This window comes from Lissotriton vulgaris, chromosome 3_1 (genome assembly GCF_964263255.1).
Source record: "Lissotriton vulgaris chromosome 3_1, aLisVul1.2, whole genome shotgun sequence".
NCBI classification, from domain to species: domain Eukaryota; kingdom Metazoa; phylum Chordata; class Amphibia; order Caudata; family Salamandridae; genus Lissotriton; species Lissotriton vulgaris.
Window position 1 is genome coordinate 1504663297 of NC_141689.1, and position 13663 is coordinate 1504676959.

Below are 13663 nucleotides of genomic sequence, written 5' to 3' on the forward strand. Positions count from 1 at the left end.
GTTTTATATAGCGCGAACAAGATCTTTGCAGATATCAGAGCGCTTTACAGAAACAGTAGGTAGGATAGACAAGACTCTTAAATCAATATGAGATTCCGTAGACAGTGAGTTGCAAAAATAGGGTATCAATCATACAAGAGTATACAGAGTAATAACATCAAGAAACAATAATATGAAAGCCGTACAATGTCTAAGCGGATAAGATTATAGCACCCCAGAAGGTGAGTAAACACAATGTTGAAGGCAGAGCATTAGTCAGTAGTGGGTGTGTTGCAGGTTATTGAGGCCGATAATGTGGGAGCCAAATGCTGTCATTGTTCCAGTATCAATAGTGTTTAGGTGTATTTAGCCATAAGGATGGCCTTCACCTCTTTCTTGAAGAGTATAGTGGACGGGATAAGCCTGGTTTCTGGCGGGAGTGCATTCCAGATCCTAGGTGCCATTCCAGAGAAGGAGCGTTTGTATGTTTTTTCCTTCCGGAATCTCCGTGGTTTCAGGAGGAGAGTGTTTGTGCTTCTGTTGGATCTTGTGCCTCCTGATATGGTCAGCTTATGAGAGAGGTAGTTGGGTGCCTTGTGGTGTACGGCCGAGTGTGTCATACAGGCAATTTTCAACTGAATTCTGGCTTCAATAGGCAGCCAGTTCAGGGCTTTTAAGTCAGGGGATATATGCGAGTGTTTTCTTGAGCCAGTGATGAGTCTCGCGGCCGCGTTCAGGGAGGCTCTTAGGGGGGCCGTTGTTGTCAGGGGGAGCCCGCTGAGAGCCACAATTCCGTAGTCTATGCGAGGAATGACTAAGGCTTGTACCACAGTTTGGAAGTTCTTGGGTGGTAGGAAGGGTTTGAGTTTTCTCAACGTGTTGATTTGGAACTTGGCTCCTTTAGTTGCTATGCTAATATGCTGCTGCATGTCGAGATTGGAGTCCAGTGTGATGCCAAGGGATTTCGCTGAGTCCACGATGGTGGGTTGGACATTGAGTGCGGTTAGATGATTGAGCCAGGTTTGGGTGATGGCCTTTTTCGCAGGAGGAGAGATCAGAAGGAACTCAGTTTTCAGAGCATTTAGTTTGAGGTGATTGTCGGCCAGCCAAGCTTGGGTGTTTCTTAGTGTGGCATTCAGCAGTTTGATGTCTTCAGGGGATTGAAGCTTGAGGTAGAGCTGAGTGTCATCGGCGTACATATGGAAATGTACCTTAGAGGATTGGAGCAAGGTGGTGAGTGGTTCCATGACGAGGTTGAACAATGTGGGGGATAGGGAGGAGCCTTGCGGGACGCCCAGTGTTACTGGCACAGGCGAGGACAGTGAGTTGTTGATCTTGAACCTCTGAGAACGGTTGTGCAGAAAGGACGTGAACCATTTGAGAACCGTCCCGGATATGCCCATTCTGGTATTTAGGAGCTCCAGTAGATTCTCGTATTTGACCGTATCAAATGCTGAAGAAAGGTCAAGAAGGATGAGGAGGCAAGACTCATTGTGATCAAGGATTTGGAGGGCATCATCTATTATGTGTGTCATGGCCGTTTCCGTGCTATGCTTTGCTCTGAATCCAGATTGGTGAGAGTTGAGGAGGTCAAACTGCTCAATGTGTTTTGTCAGTTGGAGTTGCACGCATTTTTCTAACAGTTTTGCTAGAGTGGTGATATTGGTGATAGGACGATAGTTGTTTAGGTCGGCCGGGTCAGCTGTGGGTTTCTTGAGTATAGGCGTGACTTGCCCAATCTTGAGGGAGTCTGGGATGAGCCCTTGTTGCAGGGAACAGTTGATGATTTTAGTCCAGAGTAGGAGGAACAGGGGGGTGAGGACTTTAACAGCATTGGCAGGTAGGGGGTCTGTGTGATGATTGGCGGGTTTCAAGGTGACCAGCAACTTGTGAATTGATTCTTCGGAAGAGGTGTCGAAGGATGTCCATGAAGCGTTGTTTTTAGCATGAGTGTTAGTTATGCATATGGAGCCGGCGAATCGAAGTGCATCCTTGATGAGATCGCTTCTTATAGTGTCGTTCTTTTGCTTGAAGAAAGCAGGGAAGTCTTCGCAACTTGGGATAGCCTTTGTTAAGTTGTTGGGTTGTGGAGGTTGCATTTTGGTTTGGGTTTTGACTAACTCGAACAGTTTTTTTGGTCGGTTTTTAGCTTGATCCAGCTGTTGGCTAAAGAATAATGATTTCGCGCGTTTGATTTTTCTGAAGTAAGCGTTTCTCATACTCTTGAGCGTTCTAAGGTTCAGTGCTGAGGGGTCCGATCTCCACGCGCGCTCAGCTAAGCGCATCACACGTCTGTCTTCATTGAGTCTGCCATCGTTCCATGGGTTAGAGTTCTTGCTGGACACCCTCTTCAATTGCAAGGGTGCGGCTTCATTGATTATTGTAGACATGGAGTCTAGGTAGAGGTTGGTTAATGCATGCACATCAGAGACGTCCGTCGGGGGAAGAAGGAGACTGCCTGTGTGGGCAGGCAAGGACTTTGGGTTAAGGTTCTTCAGGTCCCTCTTCCAAATCTTGGTTTTGGCAGGTTGCGCCGGTTTAAGTTTGACTTTTTCGTTGATGAGGAAGGTGATGATGTGGTGGTCTGACCAGTCACATGGTTCGATTGCGACTAGTTGGGTAGAGTCTTCTTTGGCGATGATAAGGTCAATGATAGAGCCTTTTTCATGTGTCGGACCGTTGCAGATTTGGGTAAGTTCAAGCGCGTCGAGGAACGTCTTAAGGCTCTTCACCACAGTGTCTTTCTGGTCATTCCAGTGGAGGTTGAAGTCTCCCAAGTAAATTTGATTGAGCTGTCGACCGGCGTTGGTGGATATTGTGTCCATTAATTGTTGGGAGAAGATGAAGTTGTCACCGGGTGGGTGGTAAATAACATGAAGGGAGCACACAGGTTTGCCCTCACTAGTAATCTCAAGGCCGATGAGTTCGCAGGAGGAGAGGGAGGGGGAGGGGACTTCAGTGACAGCTAGGTTGCTCCTGTAGATGCATGCGATTCCCCCGCCCGTCTTGCCATTCCTGTCGAGTCTAATAATGCGATAGTTGGGGGGGACTAGAATGTCCATTATAGGTGTGGATGTTTCAGTTAACCATGTTTCAGTCAGAATGGCTAGATCAATGCTCCTTGATAAGATGAGCTCCGCGATGCCAGAGGAGTGTCTCCGGGCCGATCTGCAGTTGAGCAGGATACACTTTAGTCTAGGGGTGAGGAGGGTGGGAGAATGTTCTAAGGAGAGGGGGACATTTTTGAGATTACAGGGGACAGAACTTCTGTTGCTCAGTGTGGGTGGCCTGAGGGGATTTGTGCGAATCGTGGGTATGGGGAGGTGTGTTGTGGGTGAGCGTTTTGTGGGACCTGGGCCATAAGAGCAGAGGAGATTGTGTAAGTCTCGGCCCGAAAGGGTGTTTAGGGTGCGACGGGGACGGCCGGTGGCCTTGCGATCAGGGATAGAGGGCCAGCGCGGGGAGAGCAGGGTGGAACGGTTTGAGGGGCGAATGGAGTCCTTGTTGGGCGGGGAAGTGTAGGGAAGTGGGTGCCTGGGGTGTGTGAGAAGAAGTTCTTTGATGGTGTGGAGCTCTTCCTTGACTTGTAGGAGGGTGGAGATGATCATGTCCAGTGTTGGATTGGGGATGGAATTTGAAGTGAGAGCAGTGGGTGAGTGTTTGAGTCGGGTAATGGGGTGAGAAATGGATCGAATGTGACGGGATGTGCGCGCGATGGAGCAGGGCTCTGCGGTCCGAGTAGGTGGGGTAGCGTTCGAAGGATGAGAGAGTTTGTGAACAGGGGGCGGGGATGAGGACAGGGGGCGGTTGATAGCGTGAGTGATGGCGCTTGTGGTAGGGGGTGTGGGTGAGTTGAGGGATGAATGTAGACTGGAGAGGGAAGGAGTGACAATACGGGGATGAGGGCTAAGAATGGGAGGGGATAAAGGATAAGTGGTTATGTTGAGGGAGGTGGTGTGTTCCGTGAGTCTGGCCGATGGGGTGGGGTCACGCTATCAACCGCCCCCTGTCCTCATCCCCGCCCCCTGTTCACAAACTCTCCCATCCTTCGAACGCTACCCCACCTACTCGGACCGCAGAGCCCTGCTCCATCGAGCGCACATCCCGTCACATTCGATCCATTTCCCACCCCATTACCCGACTCAAACACTCACCCACTGCTCTCACTTCAAATTCCATCCCCAATCCAACACTGGACATGATCATCTCCACCCTCCTACAAGTCAAGGAAGAGCTCCACACCATCAAAGAACTTTTGTCGGCCTACCCGCCCTTCCCGGGTCCATTGGCGACTCTGGCCCAGCTGCTGGAATTTCTGTCAGCCATGGCTCGCCTCTTTGGCTCGTTGGCCCACGTCTCCCCCACCACCCTACCCCGGTGCACCTTGGGCCCCGCGGACCTGACTGAGGGGTCCTAGCTCTTTCTGCTGGCAGCTCCGGCATTGCTGTCCACTCTGGCCGCGGCACCGCTGGACCCCCATGGATCCGGGCTCGAATCCCGGTCGACGCCGGCTGACCTTGTGACACCTCCACAGACGTCGACCCCGATGTGGACCAGGCGCCGTTTGATGCAGACGCCGATGAGGGATTTCTATCCCTATGTCCAGCTTCCTTATTTTCGGCCTGTTCGCCAGCCTTCGGAGGAAGGGGAGGGGTCCGAGGACGCTCTCACAGCATAGTGTGAGTTTGACCCGGACTGGGCAGAGGAGCTGGGAGATGCCAGTGGTCTTGATACCTCTCCTGGTGTTGGCATGCTAAGTCCTCCTACCGTGGCCTACGGAGGAGGGTGCAAGTTATGCAGTGGTGTTGCGTAGGGCGGCGGAGGCCCTCCTCCTCGAGCTCCCTACAGTGGCCGTCAGGACTAACCTCCTGACAGAAGTGCTTCAGCTGGCAGCGACCTCTGCGGAGCCACTGCTGCCTTTCAACAAAGCACTTTCAGACGTTCTTTTGGGCACCTGGTCCAGGCACAACACAGGAGCTCCTAAGGATAGGAACGTGGCCCGACACCATCGCCCAGCCCCGGGCGACCCCATTTCCTTTCCCAATACCCCACTCCTTAGAGCTTGGTTGTCCAAGCCTCTACGTCCCGAGCGCATTCCCTACCGCATCTCCGGGCAGGAAATCCTAGAAACTGGAGAAGTTTGTTAAAAAGATTATTTTCCCCGCCAGTTCAGGGCTGCAGTCAGTGTACACCGCATGACTCTTGGGCCGTTATTCTCACTCTGTGTGTGAGATACGGTAGCGCGCGTGCTGCCTCAATGTTCGGACAGTACGCTCTCAAGCTATTGCTGAAGGGAGGGATAATGCCAAGTTCACTATCCGTTGTGGCCTTGACACGTTGACTCGCTGGGCAGAGTGATTTCCACGACAGTGGTGCTCCGTCGCCACGCCTGGCTGAGGACAACTGGTTTCTCTGGTGGATGTCCAGAACCCCCTGATTGACATGCCAAGTCTTTGGGTCTTTCCGCCATCCGCCCTCCTCTGCCTTCTGTTATTCGCTCCTTTCGGGGCCACGGGAGGGGCGCCCCAACACGTTCGCTTCAATGCCACAGGCCTGCGTAGCAACAGGCTCAGCATGGCTGCCGACGTGGGACCTGCTGAGCCGGGTTAGGGGGCCAGCGGGCGGGTCAGTCCACCTCCACCAACCCCCCCCCCCCCCCCCCCCCCCCCCCTCCTCCCTCCCTCCTCCCTCCCTCCCCCAGCCACCACTGCCTCCAAACCTTCCTAGTCCGGTTTTTCAGACCCATCAAAAGCCAGTGGGCGTCCGTATTCGCCATCACCTCCCCCACTGGCACACCATCGCTTCGGACCGGTGGGTTTTACAAATAGTCAGAAGGGGCTACTCCCTCTCCTTCGAAACTATCCCTCCCGCCATTTCACCCTGTACCACTGCATGTCGGGGGATCACTTGGCACTTTTTCGACAGGAAGTCGCGGCCCGCTTGGCCAAGGGGGCCATCGACCGCGTTCCTGCGCCATAAGTGGGACATGGTTGTTACACTCGCTACTTTCTGGTGCTCATGAAGGACAAGGGCCTGTGTCCTAGCTTGGACCTCAGGGACGTCAATCGTTTCCTCCGGCAAGAGAAGTTAAAGATGTTACCTCTGGCTTAGGTCTTGTCTGCCCTCGACCCTGGAGACTGGATGGAAGCGTTGGACCTGCAGGACGCATTTTTCCACATTCCCGTCCTACCGGCGTTTCCTGCGGTTTACGGTAGGCCACGAGCACTTTCATTTTACTGTGCTCCCCTTTTGGCCTTACCAGCGCCCCTCTGGTGTTCATGAAGGTGATGGCGGTGGTCACAGCTCATCTGCGCAGATCTGGGGTTCTAGTCTTCCCTTATCTCGACGACTGGCTGTTGAAGGGGTGTTCGCCCCGGACAGTCGTTTCCCACCCCCAGACTCTAGCCAACATCCTGCATTTGCTGGGGTTCTCCATCAATGTGCCGAAGTCGCACCTGATTCCCTCAGAAGCTCCTTCATTGGAGCAGTTCTGGCCACGGCGCAGTTTCGGGTCTATCCTCCCGAACAGCGAGTCCGGGACATTCAGGCTATGATTCTGATCTTTCAGCCCATGTCCCGGGTTTCGGTCAGAATTACCCTGAGGCTGTTGGACCTCATGGCCTCCTGCATCCTACTGATCAATCATGCCAGGTGGCATATTCAGGCTCTGCAGTGGGACCTAAAGTTCCAGTGGGCGCAGAATCAGGGGCACCTGTCCGACTATGTCCAGATCTCGGGGGGGGGGGCTCACGAACCGGCCTTGGGTCAAACAGTTGATGGATGCGTCCCTCCTGGGATGGGGCGGCCACATGGGAGAGGCGGAGATCAGAGGCCTCTGGTCTCGGTGGAGTCCCAGCTCCATATCAACCTTCTGGAGCTCTGGGCGATCCTACTTACACTGAAGGCATTCCTTCCCTCTGTCAAGGGGAGAGTAGTGCAGTTGTTCACAGACAAAACCACCGCCATGTGGTACTGCAACAGACAGGGCGGGGTGGGGTCGTGGACTCTGTCAGGTTGCTCTGCGCCTCTGGACATGGCTGGAACATCAGGGCATTTTCCTGGTGGTTCAACACCTGGCAGGTTCGCTGAATGCCAGGGCAGACTAACAGCCGCAGCTGCATGATGGATCACGAATGGCGTTTTCACTCTGAGGTGGCGCAAGGTCTCTTTCAACAATGGGGAGATCCTTGGTTATATCTATTCGCCACCGAAGAGAACGTGCAATGTTAGCAGTTCTGCGCGTTGGAATTTCCAAGGTGGCACTTGCTAAGCTACTCTTTTCGTCGTGAGTGGAGTTGCGGTCTGTTGTATGCCTTTCTCCCTATAAAACTTCTGCCCAGAGTGCTGAAGATCAGTCTCCTGAATTGGGCTAGAAGAGTTTGGTATCCAGAGCTAATCGGTATGACCATCGATCCCCCGATCCATCTGCCTCTTTGGGAGGATCTCCTGTTGCAGCGGCAGGGGCCGGTCCTCCACCCGAACCTGTCCAGTCTCCACCTCTTTGCGTGGAGTTTGAGCGGCTGCAGTCGATTCCTTTCTACTTGCCTCCCGAAGTCTGTGATGTCATTCTGGCTGCCAGGCGTCCCTCCACCAAGTTGGTATACGCCTGCAGGTGGAACAAGTTTGTAGCATGGTGCACAGCAAGGCTGTGGATCCCCTTTCTGCCCCTCTTTCAGAAGTCTTTCTGTTCATTCTTTCTTTGGCCCAGGAGGGTTCTGCTCTGGGCACTATCAAGGGCTACCTTTCAGCTATTTCAGCCTTTCTTAGGCTTCCTGATCAGCCCTCTCTTTTCAAGTCCCCTGTTGTAAATAGATTCCACAAAGGCATTACTCATCTTTTCCCTCCTATTCCCTTCGTAATGCCACAGTGGAACTTGAAATTGGTTCTTACATACTTGATGTGCGCTCCCTTTGAGCCTTTGTCCTCTTCGTCTATTAACTTAGAAGACTGCTTTCCTGGTTGCCATCACCTCTGCCAGGAGAGTGAGTGAGCTCCAGGCTCTTTCTTGTAAACCTCCTTTTCTGTCTGTCCGTCCGGACAAGGTTGTGCTTAGAACACGTCCATCCTTTCTGCCAAAGGTTGTCACTGCCTTTCACATCGGGCAGAGCATCAGTTTGCCCAACATTCTTTCTGCCTCCACACCTTCCAGAATGGAGGAGAGGCTCCACCGTCTGGACCCAAAACGTGAGCTCTCATTCTATCTGAATCGCACACAACAGTTCCGTGTGGATGACCAGCTCTTGGTTGGCTACGTAGGCACCAAGAAAGGTCGGGCCGTACACAAGCGGACTATCTCCTGATGGGCCGTCTTGTGTTTTAAAGCCTGTTATTCTCCGGCGAACAAGGAGCCTCCGGTGGGTCTCCGCTCCCATTCCACCAGAGTGACGGCTTCCACTACGGCATTGGGACGTGGTGTCCCCTTACAAGACATCTGTCGGGCAGCTACGTGGGCCTTGTTGCACACTTTTACTTAGCACTATTGCCTAGAAAGCCAAGTCCGGAGAGACCGCTTATTTTGCCGTTCTGTTTTCCGGGACTTCCTGGTGTGATCTTGGTTCGCATACCCACCACTGGGGTTGGTATTGCTGGGGTATTTATTCTTAGGTAAGGAATCTATCACTGGGTTTCTTTTAGATGAACAAGTAACTTATCTTTAGTAATGATGTATCTGTAAGAAACATTAGTTATGGATAATTCCTTACAGCCCCATCCATCCTCCCTGTTCGGCGAACTGATTTCTAGGGTTATGGTCATCCCTTTTGGGGCCCTAGTTTCAATGCACCATTGGTCAGTATCTTGCATGGCTCTGCGTTCCTGGCGCAAAAAGTTGTGTACAGAACTGACGTTGGTCCGCGAGGGCGGCGTCTAAGTAGCTGCCGCGACGTCCTCTTGGCAACCACAACGCAAATGACGGACGCGGAACCGCACAACGCCACTTCCGACGCTCAGGGGTACTGCTGACTAAAATTTTCCGGATCCAGTCTGGGGCCTGGGGGTAATTCTAAGGTAAGAAATCTATCACTAACTAATGTTTCTTACAGATCTATCATTACCGAAGGTAAGTACTTGTTCATTACAGCGATTTATCAGAGGATGGAATTTGCCATGGAGATACTTTCTGATACCAGTAGTCCAGTTGTATTCATGATGCCGTACTTGCCCCTTGTAAAGTTAGGGAATGCCCCAGCACTGCTCAGAAGTGACTTTCGCTCTCTCTAGGTGAAATATTTAATTGCTTTTTGCACCATACAAAGGGAATTAACTGTTGGTTTAAATGTTTGTCTTGTTTCTTTTGTAGTATGTGTTTATAATTTGTCTGTTACAGTATGGGCATTGACCCAAAATAAACAGTTTGGGCTGACTAATAAATTAGGTTAAATGATAGCATGGGGTGAGCAAATTGCAAGTCACTTATGAAGGTCATTGAATAGATGGATCCACTTAACATCCATGAGGGATAAAATCCTCATGATAGGAAAGATGTTTTTTTATACTTCTAACAGCATATCCTTCACTTAACCACATCGCTGCGGCGGCTATTCCGCCGCAGCGCTAAGTGGGTGGGGCGGCCGCGCGGCGGCCGCATGCTGGTGACAGAACCGCTCCGTCACCAGCCGCGGTTGCGCTGTGCTTGTGACGGAGCGGTTCCGTCATGGCCCCGCCCGCTCAATAGAACGCTCAGCGCAGGCGCGGAATTCGCGCCACGCATGAGCGGCGGGCGGGCCATGACGGAACCGCTCCGTCATCAGCACAGCGCCACCGCAGCTGATGACGGAGCGGTTCCGTCATCAGCGTCAAAAGGGTTAAGGATATCCCCATATGCCAAACTGGATCTGGCAATTTTTTTACCATTGCTCCCACTCGTCAATAGGTGGTGTCATTCTCTCAGCTAATTTCATATGGTTTCGGAAGTGATGGAGCCAAGCTACCTTTCTAGCACAACCCCTGTGCGCTGATGTCAGTTACTTACTTTCTGAGCCTTCCAAGGTGGATCTGGAACTCCACTTCCACCATGTCCGTCTTCCAACAAATCTTGATCAATGTGATAGGGTTTGGTTTTCCCCTCTGAAAATGAATATTCAAGCCATGTCGCAACTGCATGAGGTGTGCCTTCGGTGTCAGGGCTCCAAACAAGACTCCAAGTTTTATAATAAATGGTATCTAATGCACCTCCAGGATGCAAAGTTGATGAACTCAAGAATATGTTGTGGTCTTTGCGCCGGTCCCCCGCTCCTAGTTATGGTCCTCTTCCCACTCTGACTCTAAAGAGGAGATGTCAAGATATAAGTTGTCCTCCTTTGAGTTCTCCGGCCGCAGAACCAATGCCTCAGTCGGTTCTGAAAAATAATATCTGATAATTGTTGAAAATAGCAATGACTGTGCGGGAGGAATCTTCAAGCCACTATTTTACGGTTGACAAATGTTTGGTCACAGAGGAGATCCACTGTATGGGGCAGGACAGATGTATAACCCCCAAGGAAATTTGTTGGTGCTGATCCAGCCTGACACTCTAGGGCATCAACAGAAATGGTCATGGAATTAGGAGAAGAGGTGTAATGGGTTCAGAAAGCATTTATGAGCAAAAGAGAGCGATGCAATGTTGCAGGGTGTTGGAAATAATTTATTTGGCTTGAAAGACTTTTGAATCTTGACAAAAATGCCTGTGTAAGCAGATGATCGGCAAAGAGCCAGAAAATGGGTGCCTCTGACATTGGCAATGGTACTGAGAGTACTAAAATAAATATGGTTGAATTATTTTGGATAAGAGAAGGATGGCAGTGAGCAGTATAGTGTTGACATGAAACAAATTGAGAAGCATGAAGGCCACTGAAGCAAGAAGAGGGTGTATCAAGAGAAATGAAGGACATGTAGAGTGTGCAAAAAGGGGTACAGAATCAAAGGATGATAGAAATAGAAACTGGGAAGACTATGCTTAAGCTGTAAAAGAAATCGGCAAGGTGAGCATTAACAAATGGCCAGACAGTATATATTAAAGGAAGAAGCGTAGCTTTAGAACCAGGGACAGTTTTCTAAAGATGCCGCACAGTGGTTTTAGAGAAACCCCACAAAAATCATGAAGAATCTGAATGGGGGATTGTAGACTGACTGGAAGGAAGACAAAACAGAACATGGGTGTTAGAATTTTGTGAATGTGGGAATTTGTGTATGGTGAATGTTGTTTTCCAGCTTTTTTAGGTTTCAGATTTCTTATCTACATGCTGGATAGCATCACCTGTGGTGTAACTCTTTGCCTTATACAATGTTTTCTGTCTTTCTTTAGATGGGCACTCTGGTTCTTTAAAAATGATAAGAGCAAAACTTGGCAAGCCAATCTTCGCCTGATATCGAAGTTTGATACAGTTGAAGATTTTTGGGCGTAAGTATATGTTGCATGACTACTTAAAACTCTTCCTGCCTTTTTGTAAACAGACTTTCACGTAGGCATCTTCCAGCAATGACTACATAGTTCTCGAGCAATATCAAGCTTAGGAAATGTGTAGCTTTGCTACTAAATATTTATTCCAGTTCTTTGGTTTAATTTTATCTGTCAATTGGTATCACACCTTTTCATATAATTTCTCTTTTATTTTATTCTCAGGTTTCTTTTTATGCTCTTAATGGGTCATTTAAAGTATCCATGTTTGAATTATACATTTGCCTTTTGCATGTTTTTCGTATGTTTGTATTGGTGTGTTTAGTCTTCTGCAAGTTTGTCATCTTTTATTATTTTCTTTATTTTATAAAACTTTCCTCTGCTGTTGCCTGCCTGTAGGAAGCTGGCTCTGTATATATTATACCAAAGTACGGTATAGTGTGCCCAGAGTCCAGTGGAACCCCAAAAGTAGGCAGAGGTAAAAGTAAATACCGTACTCTCTATTTTTGGTAGTGTGGGCGAGCAGTAAGGCTTCATCAGAGGGTAGTGTTAAGCATTTATTGTACAAACTCAGGCAAGAAATGTCACACACTCAGACTGAACTCAGACCAATTTTGTTTGTATACAAATATTTAATTATTTTATTTTTAGAACCAAGTCAGGGACGGTGCAGGTAAGTGAAATAATACTTTTGCAGGTATAAGGAAGTTCAATTAAATTGGAATGCAGATTCAAATGCAGTTAGTTGATTTACAGTTCAAAATTACTTTTCAGTTACTTAATAGATTACTGTGCATGTTACTTCTTGGATTACTTTTTAAGTTACTTTTGCTAATAAGTGTGAAATGCGTAGATATCACCCTGAGATATTTCCTAGACAAAAGGTAAGTAATACAATTTTTACACGTATGCAGTTTCTTAGGGTTTTCATACAAACTAACACTACACTAAAAAGTTTTTCGAAGAAAAGCAGTCAATGCAATCCTACGGGAGGAAATGAAGTTATCGGTTTACAGGCGAGTACTTGGTTGTGGCAGTTGGGTTTCTGGGGTTAGAACCACGTTCAAGGATGTACTCTCAAAGCACCCTCAGTGGCACTAGGACGGCTAGGTGCTGAGGCCTAATGTTATCCAATGGGGATAGGTGGCCTCCAGTTGGTGGCTGCTCACAAGAAGACCACACGGTTTTGGGAGCAAAGCTCCTGGACATAGGCTCAGGGCAAGGGGGGGGGGGATCTGATTTAGCACACAAGGTGTACCCACAGCGTCTCGGGCGGGGCTGGGTACAGGGTGCTGTTTTGGCTTTGGGTGCCCTGTTGTTTTCAATAGGAGTTGCTGGTTATGGATTTTGGCTGCCGACTCAGTCCAGGAAGACTTCCAGGAGGAACTAACAGCTGGGCAGGTACGTTGGAGGACTCTGGGAGGTAGATGCACCTTGGGTTCTTTTCTCCAGGTCGCTTAATGGGCCACTTGCTGTTTGGTGGGGGGTGGGTGGGTGGCCAGGGGGGTTCCGTGCAGAGGATGTAGGTGACCTCTGGGAGTCCCTGAGGGGTCAACCCACGGTGGACTCGGACTCAGGAGCACTGAGGAACCTCGCTTGGACCGGTGGGCCACCTGGATTCGGGCTGTAGGCGTCCGGTGCAGTGATGGTTCCAGGAATCGTTTTTTTTATCCTCAGCAGGCTCAGAGTCTGTCTTGGGAGTTTCTTTCGAACAGAGCTGCTGCTCACAGCAGATCTGGCCTTTTTCAGGAAGTCAGTCCTCCCAGGCTTCTGGAGTTCACTGTCTGCAGGACAAAGGTGACTTTTAGTGCAGGATCTCTGGAAAACTGCAGACAGGCCGGTAGGGCTTGGGCCAAGTCAGTTCTTCTCTACAGTCTCCTCCTCTGGACATCATCTTTTGTCCTTCTTCGTAGGTTGCGTGAATCAGAATCTTGGTTCAAGGCGGCCCATAAACACTGTATTTAGGGGGCATTTAGCATTTTTTGGGGGGGGGGGTCTCTACCTTAGGGTGACTCTCTACCTTCGGGTGACTACATCCTTGGCGTGCTTCACACCATGTGTGGGAGTAGGCACAATCCCTCTCACTGATTGGAGAGTGCCTGCCATCTGCAAGATGGCAGGCACTGAAGTGAGGGTTTCACCTCTCCTACCCCACCTGAGGGGTGGGGTTAGCAGAGTGGGCACGCCTTCTGGGCTGTCCTAATTTTTCCCGCCTGTCTTCCCATTGGGAAGAAGGGGAGACCGGGATGAGGCCTGTTCCTGATGATAGGAGAGGCTGGGGGTCCCGTTACAAAGGCAGCAAGGACTTTG

General features: G+C 50.1%; 2 protein-coding genes across 2 annotated transcripts in view; both read left to right on the forward strand.

The window, feature by feature from the left end:
* Window positions 1-13663, forward strand: part of LOC147728074 (uncharacterized) — a 755421-nt gene that overhangs the window by 163856 nt on the left and 577902 nt on the right. The window lies entirely within an intron of this gene.
* The window catches only part of EIF4E (eukaryotic translation initiation factor 4E), a 262166-nt gene that overhangs the window by 88541 nt on the left and 159962 nt on the right, over window positions 1-13663 (forward strand). Inside the window, exon 3 of the mRNA XM_086961961.1 lies at window positions 11261-11356. Within this exon, the coding sequence (XP_086818087.1) occupies window positions 11261-11356 (96 nt within the window). The remainder of the gene's footprint in view (window positions 1-11260; window positions 11357-13663) is intronic.